At 60.3% G+C, this 16188-nt stretch overlaps 3 protein-coding genes across 11 annotated transcripts in view; 2 read left to right on the top strand and 1 right to left on the bottom strand.

The window, feature by feature from the left end:
* The window catches only part of MED12 (mediator complex subunit 12), a 36225-nt gene extending 35929 nt beyond the window's left edge, over window positions 1-296 (bottom strand). For 4 of the 5 annotated variants that reach the window (XM_032123533.1, XM_032123534.1, XM_032123535.1 and 1 more), the window contains exon 1: window positions 143-241. In XM_032123533.1, the coding sequence (XP_031979424.1) occupies window positions 143-241 (99 nt within the window). Of the gene's footprint in view, window positions 1-142 lie in introns of all 5 variants that reach the window. The other variant, XM_032123532.1, reaches the window with a different exon arrangement.
* An 809-nt stretch (window positions 297-1105) lies between these two features.
* Window positions 1106-5101, top strand: IL2RG (interleukin 2 receptor subunit gamma). 2 transcript variants are annotated; one of them, XM_032123543.1, is made up of 8 exons: window positions 1106-1524; window positions 2367-2457; window positions 2698-2915; window positions 3011-3153; window positions 3259-3421; window positions 3855-3963; window positions 4035-4119; window positions 4221-5101. In XM_032123543.1, the coding sequence occupies exons 1-8, from the start codon at window positions 1437-1439 to the stop codon at window positions 4422-4424; spliced, it is 1101 nt and encodes a 366-aa protein (XP_031979434.1). In that variant the 5' UTR covers window positions 1106-1436; the 3' UTR covers window positions 4425-5101. The 2 variants fall into 2 exon arrangements, with proteins under 2 accessions (XP_031979434.1, XP_031979433.1); XM_032123542.1 differs by having other exon boundaries at window positions 1353-1524; window positions 2698-2882.
* Window positions 5102-6467: 1366 nt separating this feature from the next.
* Window positions 6468-13882, top strand: LOC116450784 (sestrin-3-like). 4 transcript variants are annotated; one of them, XM_032123540.1, is made up of 9 exons: window positions 6468-6651; window positions 9395-9598; window positions 9798-9980; window positions 10102-10338; window positions 10424-10535; window positions 10760-10878; window positions 11254-11444; window positions 11755-11899; window positions 12454-13882. In XM_032123540.1, the coding sequence occupies exons 1-9, from the start codon at window positions 6586-6588 to the stop codon at window positions 12541-12543; spliced, it is 1347 nt and encodes a 448-aa protein (XP_031979431.1). In that variant the 5' UTR covers window positions 6468-6585; the 3' UTR covers window positions 12544-13882. The 4 variants fall into 4 exon arrangements, with proteins under 4 accessions (XP_031979431.1, XP_031979430.1, XP_031979429.1 ...); XM_032123539.1 differs by having other exon boundaries at window positions 10742-10878; XM_032123538.1 differs by having other exon boundaries at window positions 6468-9598.
* The last annotated feature ends 2306 nt before the right edge of the window (window positions 13883-16188 follow it).

Raw genomic sequence — 16188 nt, 5'->3', positions numbered from 1 at the left:
CTCAACCTCGGGGGACCCGGCGGGACGGGGCTCCCTAGCCCAGCTCCCGACCCCTGCGCCGCTAACCCGGCGCTTCCTCAGCTCCGATCCCGGCACGGCGGTCTTGCACCCCGGGTCCCCCCAACACGCCCGGCCCCCGCACCTCCTTCTGCTTGGGGTCCTGCGGGTACACGTCGGGCGGGCCGAGGCGCGGGCGCTTGAGCGGGCGGTGCTCGTAGCTGAGGACGCCGAAGGCCGCCATGGCGGGGCGGCCGGGCCACAACAAGGGCCGCCGGGGCCGCCCGCGCCTGCGCGCTGCGCGCTGCGCCGGGGCAGCTGGGCGCCGCCGAAGCCGGTCCGAAGGAGAACGGAGAGTCCCGAGAGCTGCCGGAGAGGCCCGAGTGTTGCCGAAGAGTGCCGAAAATTAACGGAGACACCCGAGCACTGCTGAGGCTGGACCGAGGAAAGACGAAGAGCACCGAGCGCAGCCGGAGATATCCGAGAATGGACGGAGAGACCCGAGCGTCCCCGAAGCAGGGACGAGGGAGGACAAAAAGACCTGAGCGCCGCAGGAGAGTCCCGAGCAGTGCCGAGAGGGCCCGAGCCCACGCCGAGCGAAGACGGAAAGTGTCGAAGAGGGATGGGGCAGCCCGAAGGGCGCGCGCGCGACCCCCGGCGGAAGCACCGCGCCAGTGGCGTGTCCTGTCAGGGTCACGTGACACACCCGCCACTACAGTCGCCCCCAGCCCCGGCTGGCCCCCCGGCCCCGACACCGGGGCACCCCCGGGACCCCGGCCACCAACACCCCCGGTGCGGCCATCACCGCACCGACACCATTCCCCGCGGACACCGGCCGTACTGTCACACACACACAGCCCCGCTGCGACTCTTTCCCTGTAGCCGCTCCCTCCAACTGCCTCAGTGCCTCCCAGTGATGCTCTCAGGGATCCAGGCGGGCTGGGCGTTGGGATCCCCATCCCAGCCATGCTCCTGGGGCAGCCCAGTGGCGGTGATCCCTACAGCACGGCAGTGTGAGCCATGGGAACACGACAGGATGAACTGGGGGGGTCCAAAAGGTGTGAGGCGTGGGACCTGAGCAGGAAGGGTGATGCAGTCCCGGTGGGATGAGCCATGGGGTGCCAGTGGGATGAGCTGTGGGGTCCCAGTGGGTTAGCTGTGGGATCCCAGTGGGATGAGCCATGGAATCCCACTGGGATGAGCCATGGGGTCCCAGTGGGATGAGCTGTAGGATCCCAGTGGGATGAGCCACGGGGCCCCACTGGGATGAGCCACGGGGCCCCACTGGAGCGAGCTGTGGTCCCCGTAAGGTGGCCCATGGGGCAGCACGTAGGGTGGGCCCCTGGTTCAGGCAGTGCTGTGGGGCAGGAAGCAGTGTGGTGCGGAAGCCAGCAGCCCTGCGTGAGGCTGTTCGCACGCGTCCCTGCTCAGGCCCCCTCATGGCGGTTCCTGGCACCTTCCTCGTGCCTCTCCTCCTTCTCCTCTATGGGCCAGGTCCCTATCCTGCTGCTGCCCAAAGCCATCCAGGTAAGGCGGCACATGGGAAGGCCACGGGCCCCTTCTGCGGGTGGGGGCTGGGGGATGGAGCTCCCCAGTGATGGCGGGCGAGGAGGACAGGATGTGAGGCTGCGTGGGCTGGCGCGCTGTTGTGGCACACACCAGGGACCCTGCAACCCCCCGATGTGCCCCAGGACCTGCGGCACCTATATGGGCCCTTGCAGTGGGGCTGCCAGGAGGGTCAGACTGTACCAGGGAGCCCTACTGGGGGGTGTCCTTGCTGCCACTGAAGTGCTGGAGCATTTCTGACCCCACCAGCCCCCTGGCTACTAGCCCTGCAGCAGTCCTGCCCCATCACTACTGGCAGATCCTCTTGGTCCGTGCTCTGTGTGGGTGCTGGCCAGCATCGTCAGTGGATTTGCTCCAGCTGCCTTTTCCTTCCTGGTCACCTCGGTACTGCTGCACACAGGAAGGGGATGGGAGACAGAGGCTTCTCTTTCCAGCTGGCACTCTCATTCCAGCATCTGTTTTCTGAGAAAAAACCCACTCCTTGGCTGGCTGTCAGTAAAACAACAGCTTTCTGTGGAAATGCAGCCCCTCTGTATCCCTGGACCTCCTGGGCTGGCTGGAAGATGTCCTCCATCTCCATGTGTGGAAACAGCCCTTTGCTCCGTTGTGTTACATTACAACCTGGGAACGCTTGGCTGGGGCTTTGTCCTGCAGTGCTGGCTGATGACTTTGTTTGGTTCCTGTGGAGGGAGGCTCATAGGGATATGCAGGGACCTGGCGTGTGCCATGTGTCTCTGGTGCACCCCTGGGCCCTGGCACAGCCACCCACCACTACAATGCCCAGCAGTGTCTGTTGCTTGCAGGGGTGGAGTGTGTCCTCTTCAACGAGGAGTACATGACCTGCAAGTGGGGGACCAGAGAGACACTCAGCGTCAACTACTCCCTCTACTACCGGTAGGTGCCTCTGCCCCATGGCCAGTCCTACAGGAGGATGTCCAGTGGTGGATCCTTGCACAGGGGGGCTACTGCCAGCATTGCTGGTCCTGGCATCAGGCTGCTCCTCCACCCTGAGCCCAGGGTGGGGCTGGCTCTGTCTCCAGGGCAAGCAGGATGGGATGTGCTGGGGAGAGGGGTCCCAGTGAGGGCTGGGGCATGCAAGGCTTTGGGGAGTCCTGGTAACCTACTGTGACACAGGTACAAGAACGCATCTGACAAGGTGGAGTGCAAGCATTACCTGCAGGACCATGGTGTCAGGGTCGGCTGCTACTTCAAGCGGAACGAGCTCATCCAGTTCCAGTCTTTCCATGTTTTCATCAATGCCAGCATTGATGGCAAGACCCTGGAGATCCCCAGCAAGCGCATGTTGCTGCAGGACCTGGGTACAGAGGGAACCCCCTCTCCTCTGCAGAGCTGTGCGTCCTCAGAGCTGCCCTATCAGCTCCCAGCTGGTGGCAGGGCCACTGGTGCATGGGGCCAGCCTTCACTGGGTGTCACCTGTCCCTCGCAGTGAAACCAGAGGCGCCCGTCAACCTGACCATCCGCAACATGAGCAACAATCAGCTGCAGCTGACCTGGGCCACCCCGTACCCCAAAGCCAGGTGCCTGGAGCATGCTGTCAAGTACAAGAGCAACAAGGACACCAGCTGGACGGTGAGAGCCCTGGGCACAGCACTCTTGTGGCTGTGCCTGGGGGTGACCTGTGCACCAGCCTCCAAGGTGGTCCCAGCCAGCAGCATGTGGCTCATGTCTCTGCAGGAGCTCTCGGTGAATGGAGATGTCTTCTCCTTGCCCAGCGTGGACTATGAGAAGTACTACACCTTCTACGTGCGCAGCAAGATCAACAAATACTGTGGCAGCACCCAGTTCTGGAGTGAGTGGAGCGCTCCTGTCTTCTGGGGCAGCAAGTCCACCAGCAAGGGTATGTTCTGAGGGCTGCAGTGGGATAGGATGGACTGGAGCATGGCAGGGCTCAGCAGGCGAGGGATGGCCAAGCAAGTAGAGAATGGCCTGAGGCAGCAGCTCAGGTGCAAGACCCATCCGGGCATGTGGGGTGCAGGCAGCAGCATCCTTTGTACTTCTGGAAGCAAAACACACCCCACCAGTGGGACCTGCTGACTTTTGCCAGGGGCTTCTTAGCACTGGATGGCATGGCTGAGCCAGGACAGGGTCACCAGCTAGTTATGGTGATAGGATGGCAGGGGTTGGGGACAGGCCCCTTGTCCTTCCTCTGTTCCCAGCTGAGCCCTGCCATGAGCAATGTCGTGGCCACCCACGAAGGGCCGCCTGCAGGCCCACCCCACTGCTGTGGGGCTGTGCTGTCTAGGGGTCAGTGTCACCCCGGCTTTTTCCAGGCACAATGGAGGAACAGCTGCACTGGTTCAAGATCCACACCATCTTGGTCCCCATTGCCTCCTGCCTGCTCCTGCTGGTCCTTGTCATCCTCCTGATGCGCATAGAAAGGTGAGTGTGGGGAGCTGATTGGGGGCAGCAGCACTGGGACTCTTCCCCTCTGACACACCTCTCCCGCACAGGGTATGGGTCATCCTGATGCCCCGAATTCCCAACCCCAGCAAGAATTTTGATGAGCTGTTCATCACCCACAACGGCGACTTCCAGGTAAGGTGGTGCAAACAGCCCTGCCCAGGGTTCACCCCTGCTGCGTGGGGGTGGGGCTGGGCTGTGTGGCAGCTCCTCTCACCCTGCTCTGCTCCCTGGAGGAATGGGCTGGAGTCCCCAAAGATGTCGTGGAGAGCTTCAAGCCCAACTACAGTGAGAACATCTGCTATGTGACTGAGCTGCCACCCAAGGACAGCCACGAGCCCCTCTGGGACAGCAGCAACCACGCACCACCTCCAATGCCTGGGCCCCCAGCCGCCCCCAGCGAGCACAGCCCCTACCAGAAGAGCTATGGGAGAGTGTGACACACTCCTGCAGCCCTGCACCCGCCCTGCTCCACAGCTTTGCTGCCCAAACCTTACCGCTCCACAAGCCCTGCTCCCCGCTCCTGCCATGCCTCTGCCAAATGCCCTGCATCGCCAGTCTTGCTTCCTGCCAAGTCCCCTTCCCTGCTCCAAGGTGCCCACAAGCACACTCAGGGATGTGTCCTGCTGAATGGGCAGCTGCAGCTGAGCAGACGGGGGCCACTGGCCAACTGATGGGGACAGATGGGATAAGGAGTCCCAGGGAGGCAAAGTGTGGAAAAATAATGGAAGATAGGCAAGGAAGATTGCAAACATGCTCAAGTGCCTTGCAGCTGATGTAGAAAAACACATATAACATACTCATCGTTGTTTAGTTTTGTGTGCTCAGTAAGTAGAACTCCTGTGTTTAGATAACACAGGCCTGTGATAGACTTAGTGGCACCTTATTTAACATGCTTGAAATTCCTGCCCTGCTGTGGGAAAGATCAAATCACAGTGGTAAACCACAACTGCACAATTCCTTGATAAACAAGCAAAAACAGCGGGTTCGGTGATCCTCTAGGGTGGAACAAGATCCACAGTGCCTGCATCCCTGCTTGTGTGCCTCTGCCTGGGTGCTGCTTGGGGGATCCTCCAGTTGGTGAGGTAATAAAAATAAATTTCCTCTTTGCCTTTCATCCATGGTTTTGTGGTTGTTCCTGTGTCCTGCCTGTGCTGGCTCAGACAGCAAGCCACTGTGTCATCCTGGCAGTTCCCCCAAGGCCTCGCTGCTCCTTCGCCTGTGTCCCCAGTTCCCAGTGGCAATAAAGCTCTGCCCACCAGGGGTTTGCCCAGGCTAGTCCTGCAGGGTCTGGGGAAAGTACCAGTGGAGCCCCAGCTCCTGAACACCTCTGACCTCTCACACATGGTGAGGCAGGGGCCAGCCCCACTGTCCCAGGCTCACAGAGGCAGCATGTTCATCAATCAACATCAAGCACATGGATGAGTCCCCTCCTGGCTGTCTCACAGGGCTCCCTGTGCACTGGGGCCATGTGCTATGACCTCGCTGGGCAGTGGGCTCTGCTCTGGGCTCTTCAACCACTTCTAGAGCCATCTGCAGCCCCAAGCCACTGCTGCTGTCCCTGCAGATGACCAGACCTTTCTGGGCAACACTGACTGCAGCACTCTGCAGCTGCTCTTACAGAATCCCAGATTCAATTATGTTGGAGAAGACATTGGAGATCATTGAGTCCAACCTCTGTCTGAACACCACGTCAAACAGACCATGGCACTGAGTGACACCTCCAGTCTTTCCTTAAACACCTCCAGGGACAGTGACTCCACCACCTACCTGGACAGTCTAATCCAATGTCTAATCACCCTTTCCGGGAAGAAATTCCTCCTCATGTCCAACCTCAACCTCCCCTGGCAGAGGGACAAAAGACCACACCCTCCCATCCTATCGCTGCTTGCTTGGGAGAAGAGTCGGACCCTCAGCCGGGCCCTGAGACAGCCTGGCCCTCGGACAGCTGGACCGTGAGAAAGCTGGGCCCTTGGACAGCCGGGCGCTGGCACAGCCGGGCGCTGGCACAGCCAGACCCTGAGACAGCCGGGCCCTGGCACAGCCGGGCCCTGGCACAGCCTGGCCCTGGCACAGCTGGGCCCTGAGACAGCCTGGCCCTGGCACAGCCGGGCCCTGGCACAGCCAGATCCTGAGACAGCCGGGCCCTCGGACAGCCGGGCCCTGGCACAGCCTGGCCCTCGGACAGCCGGGCCCTAGGACAGCCAGGCCCTGAGACAGCCTGGCCTTGGCACAGCCGGGCCCTGGCACGGCCGAGCGCAGGCACAGCCGGGCTCAGGACGCGGATCCCCGGCCCGGCTCCCCTCAGCGTCCCGCGGTACCCGGGAGAGGCGGCAGCGCCCCCCAGCGGCGGGGGCACGCCAGGCCCCGCCCCTGCCCGGGGTGGGCGGGGCCTCCTTGCCTGACACCGGTAACGTTCCAGCCCTGCCCACGTGGGACGGCGGCGGCCGCCCCCTGGCGGCGGCGATTGGCGCAGGCGGGCCCGCCCCCCGTGCCTGCCGCGGTGCCGGCTCTGCGCTGCCGGCGGCCGCACCGGGCGGGGGCACCGGCACCGGGCACCGGGACTGCGCTCGGCTTCGCACGGCACGGCACGGGCTCACCATGATCGTGTGTCCCCAGAGCGTGGAGCACCCCCGAGGAAGCCGATGCCAACGGCTACCGGGGCAGGTAGGACCCGCCCCGCCGCCACCACCGGAGCCCGTATCGGAGCACCGGGCTTCGCCCTGCTCGCCGCCACCGGGCCGGCACGGCTGCGGCACCAGCAGGCCGGGACATTCCCGCTGCCCGCTGGCGGTGCGCGGGGCCGCCGAGGCTGCGCTCTGACGATGCCGCGCCCGGTGGCTTGGTCTTGGTCCTGGTCCTGCTCCCGGTGCTGGTGCCGGTGCCGGTGCGGCGGCGCCGTCCCCGTCCCCTTTGTGCGGGATGCGGGAGGCGCCGTGGCTCCATCACTGCCAATCAAACTTGTTTTTCTCTCTCCGCCTGCACTGCCCGCGCCGCTCACCGGGGGCGCTGCCGCCGCCCGCACAATGGGGCCCCGGGTACCGGCCCCGGGTACCGGCCGCCGGCACCGCCGTAGGGGCCCCTGCCGCGGGCACTCGTACTTCCCCCCTCCTCCCGAAAAGCCGGGCACAGGGGCCGGGCGAGAGGTGCCGCCGCGGCACCGTCTCCAGCGAGCGTTACCGGAGGAGCCACCGGTACCGACGGAGCAGCGGTCTCGCCGGGCGAAGGGATGGAGCCCCGGCCGGGCGGGGAGCGCGGCGGGGTCCGCCGGCCCCTCTCCCGCGCATCCCGGTGCTGTTCGGGCTCCTTCAGCCTCCTGCTTTCTTTATGTGCTCACGGCTGCCGGCCGGGAGCACCGGGGCACCGTTTTCCCGGCGGCTCCGCCGGGCGGGGAGGGGGCGAGGTTGGTGGTGGGTACGCAGTCGAGGTGCCTGTTAGAGTTCAGGGGGCTCGGACACACTAAAATTCCCCTGGGGAGGGAGGCGGTGCTCCCACAGCCCGGGAGTCCGAGTGGATGCAGGGGAGGAGGAGAAGGGCTGTGGCCGAGGAGGGTGAGGAAGGTGGCACTGGGGGCAATGCGAGAGGATGGGGAAGCAGAACTGAGGGAATGTGGCAGGTGGTGCCGGTAGGAGACATCCTGGGCTGAGCGGGTGCTTTTGGGAGTGGGCAGGATAGCCTGGTCAGGGGCTGAGAGCCAAGAAGGTGGCTGTTCTGCACCTTCATCCCCCCCCTTCCTTAATCCTCTCCTTCCAAGACATACCTGCCTGGTTTCTGCCTGGTTGCTTGCTCCATCATCACCTGGACAAGCAGAGTGAGGAGCGCTGGCAGCACCCCAGGGTGAGCCATGGGCTGGTTGCACAGCTCCTTACTGGGGACCACCTTTCCCTGGAGGGAGCGGAAGGGCCCCTGGCTCCTCCACCTCAGCCCGCCAGGAGGAGAATACCAGTGGCTGTAGCCCTTTGGGTGTCCTCAGGGCACCTCATTTCCCCAGGCAGAGGGACTTTGTAGGGGGCTTTTGCAGATCACTTCTGTCTTTCATCTTCTCCGGTGGAACAGAGAAGCTGGTGCTTTTCATCTCTTTCCATTTTGAGTTTCGGGGTTTTGTGGACCTCTTTTACCAGAGGAAGTGAAGAGGACACTCCAAATGTCATCGAGTAAATCTCTTGACACCCGAGCGATGGTGTTTCCACCAGAAGTGCAGGACTGTGGAAAGTAGCCAGAGCTGCTTCCTGCACTGGCTGTGTGGGTGAATCTGCTCTGTGCTGCCACACAGCTCATCCCTGCTCTGTCTCCCCCTCACCCTGGGGTGTTCTGCCATGCATCCTGTGGCTTTAGTGGTTTGCAGAAGTGCTCCTGGTTTTCTGCTATGCCACCATTGTTGCCATGCTCCAGTCACCAGCCTTTGGGTGACTGCACTGGAGAGACAGGTGGAAGGAACAACACAGTGGTGTCAGCAAGGCCAGAATTTCCCAGGAGAGATTTCAGTTCAAGCCTGGGAGAAGAGATGCATCCTTTGTACCCAAGGATGCTGCCTGTGCTCCCACATGTGAGCAGGAGCTGTGACTTTCTGTGTGACAAGGGTTAGCACCTGCTCTACCCATACCTTGGGGTGGGCAAGCTGCAAGTGCAGACCCTGCTGTTGGGTGGGAATTGTAGCAACACGGTTGTTGGAGCACAGCAGCTGCCTGGGCACCTTTCCAACATCCCTGCCCTCTGTTCCCACCACCCTCTTGGGAGGGGCTGGAGCTGTGCTCGACTGGGGCCCTGGTGCAAGGCTGGGGTGGGCATTGCTGGGGGTGTGTGGGCCCCTCTTGCTGAGTTGCCCATCTGTGTTTTCTCCGGTGGGTACACCCAGTAACAGCTGTGCCCTGTGCTGCAGGACCGACTCCCATGCTGTCTGCAACATGTGGGGAGCTCTTCTGTGTGCTCCTGATCACAGGAGGTACCAGGAAGGTACCAGGACATGATATGCCTCTTGGCTTGCCAGGAAAGGAGCCTGGGAGCCCCTCTGCTGTCTCCACAGCTCTCTCCCATCTTGGTACCGGGCAGGAGGGCTTCATGCTGGCGGTAAGGCAGATGGGCTGCTCCATTCTGGAAAGTATTTTGTGTCGTGCTTCTCCTGATCCGGCCTTGCACCACTACAAGAAACATCATTCCTAGTTTGCCCTTTGCTTCCTCTCACCACACAATGCCTTCTCCCAGACAGAGACCAACCTGTGTGTCTTGCTACCTGTCCTCCCGCTACCTGTGGCACTTAGCAGTGCTCTGCCTAATAGCCAAGACTACCCCTGTAGCAGCACCACGCTGGAAGAGGGGATCTCTGCCCCTTGCGGAGCCCAGGCTTGGCTGGGGCATTCTGCTGCAGCGGGGGCTGTTCCAGGGAGAGCTAAGCAGAGCGTGTGTCTTGCAGGTAGTGAAGATGTCCAGCAGCGACCCTGACTGCCCCCAGTTCCTCTTTGTGAAGGTGCTGGCGAGCCGGGGGCGGCTGGAGGCGGTGACCCAGCAGATGGGCTACCACCCACAGTACCTCGACAGCTTCCTCAAGACGCAGCACTACCTGATGCACATGGATGGCCCACTGCCCTTTGACTGCCGGCACTACATCGCCATCATGGTGAGCCCTGCTGGGAGCTGCCAGAGGGGACCGGGGGCTCTGCTCAGCCCTGTGAGGCTCTCCTCAACCTCCAACAGCCAGCCTATGCCCCGGGCTTCTCATCAGGGGCCAAAATCATGATGGGAGGCTGAGTGAGAGGTGGGCGTGGATGCCTGTCCTTCTGGGGCAGTGCATGGATGCTGATGTGCTGCTCTTGCAGGCAGCCGCCCGGCACCAGTGCCGGTACCTGGTGAACCTGCATGTGCTGCAGTTCCTGCGGGCAGGGGGTGACCCCCAGTGGCTGCGCGGCCTCGAATTCATCCCCCCCAAACTCCGCAACCTCAACGAGATCAACAAGATCCTGGCACACCGGCCATGGCTCATCACCAAGGAGCACATCGAGGTACTGGGAAGGGCTATCAGCCAGGGACCAGGATGGCAGTGGGGACAGCAGCATCCACAGGGGCTGCCAGCACCCTGCCCACCTGCCTGTGTCACATTGCTGGTCTGTCCGTGTTCTGCAGAAGCTGCTGAAGATCAGTGAGTGGAGCTGGTCGCTGGCGGAGCTGGTGCATGCTGTCGTCCTCCTGGCACACTGCCATGCGCTCGCCAGCTTTGTCTTTGGCTGTGGCTGTGAGCAGGATGAGGGGCTGGGTGGCCCAGGCTCGCTGAAGCCATTGTCACTTGGGAACCAGTGCTTCTGTGAGGCCACTGCTGGTAACAGCTGCAGCCAGGAGCTGCTGCGCATCAACCGCAAGCGGGTGAGTCCCCCGAGGGTGGGTCTGCAGGGGATGGGGGGGTGTCGCTGGGACCACTGCCCTCACCCCCAAGCCTGTGTCTGTGCAGTCCCTGGACTCCTGCATGGAGCTGGATTCCCTCCGGGAACGCATGCAGCGGATCCATGTGGAGACTGAGGGCAGGGACGAGATGAGGCTGCTGCAGCAGGACCGAGAGGAAGGTGAGGGGCAGAGAGCAGAGGGTGTGCAGGGTGGGAGTTCATATGGCACACCTGGGTGTTTGTTGCTCCTCCATGCCTTACGTTTTCCATGATGTGTGGTTCAGAGGGCCTCATGGAATGCATGCCGGGGCACAGCAAGGGCTGGCTTTTGATGCCTGATGTGGCTGGGAACAGGGCAGCTGAGCACTGCTCTGACCCGTCTGCAGGGCTCTCCCCTTTTGCAGATACTGATGGGGAAGTCACCGGTGCTACCAACCTTGCATGCTACATGCAGGACCCTGACTTTGGCTACCAGGACTTTGCCCGGCGTGACGAGGATCAGACGCAGGTATTCAGAGTCCAGGTAAGGCTCCGGCTCTCTTGGTGGGCAGCGGCCCAAGCTGCTGCCTCTCCACTCCACTCCTCTCCTCTCTCTTCCTCATGGGCAGTAAACAGTTGCAGAATTGCCCATGCAGACTGTTCCTGCCCCACTAGGGTTGGGAAGAGGGAGGTGACTTCTGTCCCCAAGGGTTGATGATTTTTTTCACGTGGCCCTCATGGAGGCAAGGGTCAAAATCATTCAAAACCTGCCTGATAAGGGATGCTGTGGTTTGGGCAAAGCCACCCCCAGAGCATATTCACTGAATTCTGCTGCTTCTTGAGTCACCAGCCCTTCTTCCTGGGAACATGCTCCAAGCTCCTTTTTGCTATTGCAAAATGCTCTTCCTGTGCTCAACAGGATTACTCCTGGGAAGACCATGGCTTCTCACTGGTCAACCGGCTCTACTCTGACATTGGGCATCTCCTGGATGAGAAGTTTAGGATGGTGGATGGTCTGCAAAGCAGTGCCATGGCCAAGCGGCAGGGCTGTGAACCCTCTGTTTTCAAGCGGGGCATCTGGAACTACATCCACTGCATGTTTGGCATTAGGTAGGGAAGCCAACCTCATGGGCCAGGGGAGAAAACTGAGCTGACCCAGGTGGGAGGGAGGGTAGGGGGGGCATTCGGTCTGTCATGCAGATGAGCATGGAGAAGGGACAGAGGTGAATCACCTGCCTGGATGTTGGGACAGGCAGGGAAGAAATACTGAGCTGCTCTGGCCAGGGCAGGGGAGCTTTGGGGACACGGTTTCAGTGCCTGGTGGCTGTTGCCATGTGTCCCCCTGCCCTGTGGCTATGCCATGCCCCAGGCAGACCACAGGCAAGGTGCTGGCTGTGACTCGCCCCTGTGCTTCCCACAGGTACGATGATTATGACTATGCAGAAGTGAATCAGCTCCTGGAGCGAATGCTCAAAGTTTACATTAAAACTGTAACCTGCTACCCAGAGAAGACAAACTCAGAAATGTTTGACAGGTTCTGGAAGCAGTTCAAGCACAGTGAAAAGGTGGGATAGCTGGCCCCTGGCTCTGACTGGCTGCGGTGGAGCTGGGAGTGGGCAGGGGCTGCAATCTGGGGTGCTTTGGGGGGTGTATGGGAGATCTTTGAGCCACCAAACCAGTCTGAGGCAGGTGAAGTGGAATGGAAACTGGCTCTTTGTAAGGAGTTGGGCTTAGTGTGACATGGGGCTGCCCACTGTGATGAGCCCAAGGGGCACCAGCAGCACAGGCATCTCCAAGGTCATTACCCCAGTGGTGAGTGCTTTCTGGTGAACCCTCTGTCGAGCTGTAACTCACAGGAGCGGCTGCTGTGGGTGTCAGGGACTCTGCTGCTGCCAGCCTGGAATGCTGGTGCCAAGTATGCAGGGGACTCCCTGGCACGCAGCTCTGGGAAGCAGCCACAGCCTACAGGACTGGGAGGAGAAGGAAAGGGGAGCTGCCTGAGCTGGAAAAATTGGTGGCATTTTGATGACAAAAGACTCACTTGCCCAGGTGGACAGTTGCTTCCACCGCTGAGCACAGCACACTTCAGCTGCCTGAGCCTCTCTTGCTGTTCCCCCAGGTGCACGTGAACCTGCTGATCCTGGAAGCCCGGATGCAGGCAGAGCTGCTGTACGCGTTGCAGGCCATCACCCAGTACATGATCTCCTAGATGGTGGGAGCTGCGCTGCGGCAGGGCCGGGCAGCCTCCTCTCTCCCTGAACTCGTGCGGGACCTGTCATGCTGGGACCGACAGCGAGGGATTTCTTGATTTAGTTTACTTGACTGTCTTGTTCCTTTTTGTTGGTTCCCCCCCCCCGCCTTGTGGGGGTCACTGAGTGGCCCTGTTACGTGCAATTACCAAACTGTGAGGCAAGTCCGTGCTGCTGAGATGCTGGAGACTTGAACATGTCCAAGGAGGACTGCCAAAAACGTGGGGGGAGAGGGAAGTGGGAGGGGATTGGGGCCAGATTAGAGGGATGCTCCTTGCCTGGGTGCTGTGGGAGTCTCAGTGGTGCAGGGAGGGCAGAGGGGAGAACTGGCTTCCTTCCCTGTGCTGCAGTGGCTGCTCTGCTTGCAAAGCCACCCTTGGGCACCTGTCCTTGTCGGGGTGGTGTCTCATTTGGGAACAGTGCAGGCAGCTTGTGGGTGTGTTGCAATGTTCTGAGTTGCAGGGTTAGGCAGCAAGAAGCACTGGCTCCTAGCAAGGGCCATTCCCCAGTCCAGGACAGCAAGGGGATGCACTTGCTGCCTACGTGTCATGTCCTTTAGGTCTACGTGCCAAACCCTTCTGGGATGGACAAGAGATGACCCAGCGAACTCCAAACTGTGAAGCTCTTGCTGGCAGAGCATCCTCATGCTTTGCTTTCTCCGACAGCGGGGTGAGAAGGTCTTTGACAGTGTGCAGGCACTGGAGGTTTCTGCAGGGGACTTTGGCAGTCCTAAGCCCCTCCTCTGCTTCCCATCAGCAGAGGGGCAGGAGGAACAAGGGAGGCTTGTTAATGTGTTTGAGTTAATGTGGTTTGTATCTTCTTACCACCATGAGAGGGCTGAGGTCCTGGGCCCAGTCACTTGCTTAACAGCATGGTGGAGGAGCCTGTGGTCAGCACAGGTAAGCTACAGGAAGCTTCTCCTTGAATGTGGGTTGGGGGCACTGCTGGGACTGCCCCATTTCAACAGAGGCAGCCTGTCCACCAGCCGTGCCCTCTGCCTGGGGGGCAGAAACTGCACCATCATTCCCCCCATCTCCCTGGGCTGCTCCCTGCCTGTGCCACAACCCCTGGCTGGAGAGGTACAAGGGCACCAGCACAGGCTCCAGAGAGCAGCCACAAAAGGGGAATGAAGCCACCCGTTGTAAGTGGGAGCCTGAAGCAAGGGCAGCTGTCGAGTCAGCCAGCACACACTGCTTCAGTCGACCTGTTTACTGCGTAAATGTACGGGGAGAAAACCTTGTGTATGGAAGCTACAGAAAAAGCCTATTTTTGCTATAAATATATTATGTTTGACATGGATGTGTGCTTTATTTCTGCCAGATGGTGGGAGTGGGATCCAAACTTGCGTGGCTGCTCTGAAGACAGGACAGCAATGCCTGGCACACCACAGCTCTGAGATGGCCCAAGTGCCAGGAAACCCATTCTCAGCCGCGTTGGGGTCATGCACTGACAGCTCTGGTCCATGGCCAGCTGGCTACACCTATCCTGTTCAGCTCAGCTATGTCCTCCTCCTCTTGCTCAGATGAGCAACTGCTGCAGCACTGTGTTTGATAGGAAAAGAGGGAAGTTTTTCAAGGGGCTGTGGTGCTCCAGTAAGGAGGAGTGGAGTGTGCCAAAGGAAGGAGCAGGTTAGTACCTGGTCACAGGTGGCCAAGGTGTGGGTGCTGCTTCTGCAGCTGAGGAAGAAGCATTTTGCTCACACTCCTAAACAGCTGCTCATTGAGCAAATCCAGGAACCAGGACCAACTCTTTCCTGATCCATGCTGCTGCTGCTTTCCCTCTGCTGGGGCTAGGCCAGCTTGTACTGGGCCAAGCTGGTGCCTGGGCAGTAAAATGCCAGGACAGCTGGTGCTGGGCAGTACCAGCTGAGTCAGTACTGGTGCTGGAACAGTGGCACCAGTGCAAGGACGATTGGTGCTGGGACAGCTGCCACCACGCTTGGCTAGACAGTGCTGGGACTGACACTGCTACACTATCATTTAGTCCCAGCGAGGGCTGGGCAGGGATCAGGCAGCTGGGTGTACTGCTCGCTGTCAGGGGCTAGCACTGGTTAACCACAGCAGCCTCGCCGCCTGCCAGCCAGCTTGCCAGTCTCCCTGCTGTCCCTGCAACAGCAGCTCTGTCCCCTGCAGGGCTGGGATGAGCCACAGCAGCCAGTTCCCCACAGGGCTCACCGCTCCCAAAACCGGCAGCGTGCCTGCAGCGCCGGGCAGCCCAGGGCTGGCTCCCACAGCCTGCTGCCAGCAGCAGCATCCTCACCTCCCACTGCCACCCAGTGCTGGCCAGGAAAGGGACAAGGCAGTGACAGCACAGCTCGGGCTGGGGGTGAGGGGCTGCCTGTCCCAGGTGATGTGACACTGGCTCCCTTTTACCTCATCTCTACATCTGCACTAAGGGCTGGCCTTGCAGGGACTGGGGCAGCAGCCACACACTCTAGCTCACAGACAAACACCAGCCACACCAGTAAGATGAAGGGCTCCGTGCTCTGTCAACCCCGACTAGAAGCAAGTAGAGCTGCTGGCAAGGCCAGGAGAGACTGCAGGCAGTCACACACGCATGCAACAAGTCTGGCAACTTCAACGCCTGGGTCCCTGTCCTGGTGCCCCTTGCATCCTTCATGTGCTTGGGCCAGGATATTCTTCCCTATTGCTCTGTGGCTGGAAGAACTGACAGAACACAGGGTACCTCACCTTTGCAAGAACCTTCCAGGCTATCCTGCACGTGGGAGCTGGAATACTGTGACTGTACCGGGGATTACCGAGGAGAGGATGCAGGCACACGCCCAGAGCAGTAACTGAGTTTCTTGCAATGCCTGTAGCAGAAGTGCTGGCAGGTGCAGCCAGGACTGCTTTTGTAACAACTGAGCCATTCCCAAGCTGCATGGTGGGAGGAATGGTGTGTCCTAGCCCATGGACAACATCAAGTCACACTGCAGCAATTGTACTGCCACAGCTCCTACAACCCACCCATTCAAAGTCAGGCCTCTGGCTGGTGCTCCTACCATAGCTGTGAAGGGGAAATAATAGCACACAGGAGCTGAGGAGAGCTCAGGAGAAGGCAACGTGCACCCACCATCTCCCTGTGCCCCAGCCCTCCTTCCTCGCACACCAGCTCCACCACAAAGGACACAAGCAGTAGGGCAGCAGCCTTCCCCACTGCGCTTCCACACATGGGCCCATTACTGGTGGCACGCAGGTGTTCATCAACCAGCAGGGGTTGGAGGCAAAGCAGGACTGTGGCCAGAAACCCAGCTGAGCAGAAAAACTGTTTTTGTACTGGCTTCGTGTACAGATGCTCTGCAGGCAACTGCTCCATAAGCCAAAGTACTTATGGTGACAACCTGGGAGAGCTATGAGGTCTCCAAGACTGAAAGAAAAGTGCAAACACAGTGCACTGAACCCACAGAACACCGCAGAACTCTTGGTGACTACTGAAGACAGTGTCACACCCATCAAAAGCAACCCTGAGCCAAGGCATTCAGGTCCCATTTTGTTCTCCCTGGCAATGCTTAAATGGCACAGGCCAATGCTCAAATAGGTGTAAGAAGTGTTAATGGCTACTGGGCAAATGCATGGTCCCCGCTTCGTGGCAAGTTTTGAACACAT

Source organism: Corvus moneduloides, chromosome 14 (assembly GCF_009650955.1).
Source record: "Corvus moneduloides isolate bCorMon1 chromosome 14, bCorMon1.pri, whole genome shotgun sequence".
Lineage (NCBI taxonomy): Eukaryota > Metazoa > Chordata > Aves > Passeriformes > Corvidae > Corvus > Corvus moneduloides.
This window is presented reverse-complemented; position numbering and strand designations above follow the sequence as displayed.

What these genes read in the sequence shown, in the direction of transcription:
- IL2RG (XM_032123543.1), top strand. Translation starts at nt 1,437, where the DNA reads ATGGCGGTTCCTGGCACCTTCCTCGTGCCTCTCCTCCTTCTCCTCTAT. An exon ending in AACTACTCCCTCTACTACCG is followed by an intron (nt 2,458 to 2,697) that starts GTAGGTGCCTCT and finishes ACTGTGACACAG; the next exon opens with GTACAAGAACGCATCTGACA. An exon ending in CTCCTGATGCGCATAGAAAG is followed by an intron (nt 3,964 to 4,034) that starts GTGAGTGTGGGG and finishes TCTCCCGCACAG; the next exon opens with GGTATGGGTCATCCTGATGC.
- LOC116450784 (XM_032123537.1), top strand. Translation starts at nt 9,173, where the DNA reads ATGCCTTCTCCCAGACAGAGACCAACCTGTGTGTCTTGCTACCTGTCC. An exon ending in GGCACTACATCGCCATCATG is followed by an intron (nt 9,599 to 9,797) that starts GTGAGCCCTGCT and finishes CTGCTCTTGCAG; the next exon opens with GCAGCCGCCCGGCACCAGTG. An exon ending in CACTGCATGTTTGGCATTAG is followed by an intron (nt 11,445 to 11,754) that starts GTAGGGAAGCCA and finishes TGCTTCCCACAG; the next exon opens with GTACGATGATTATGACTATG.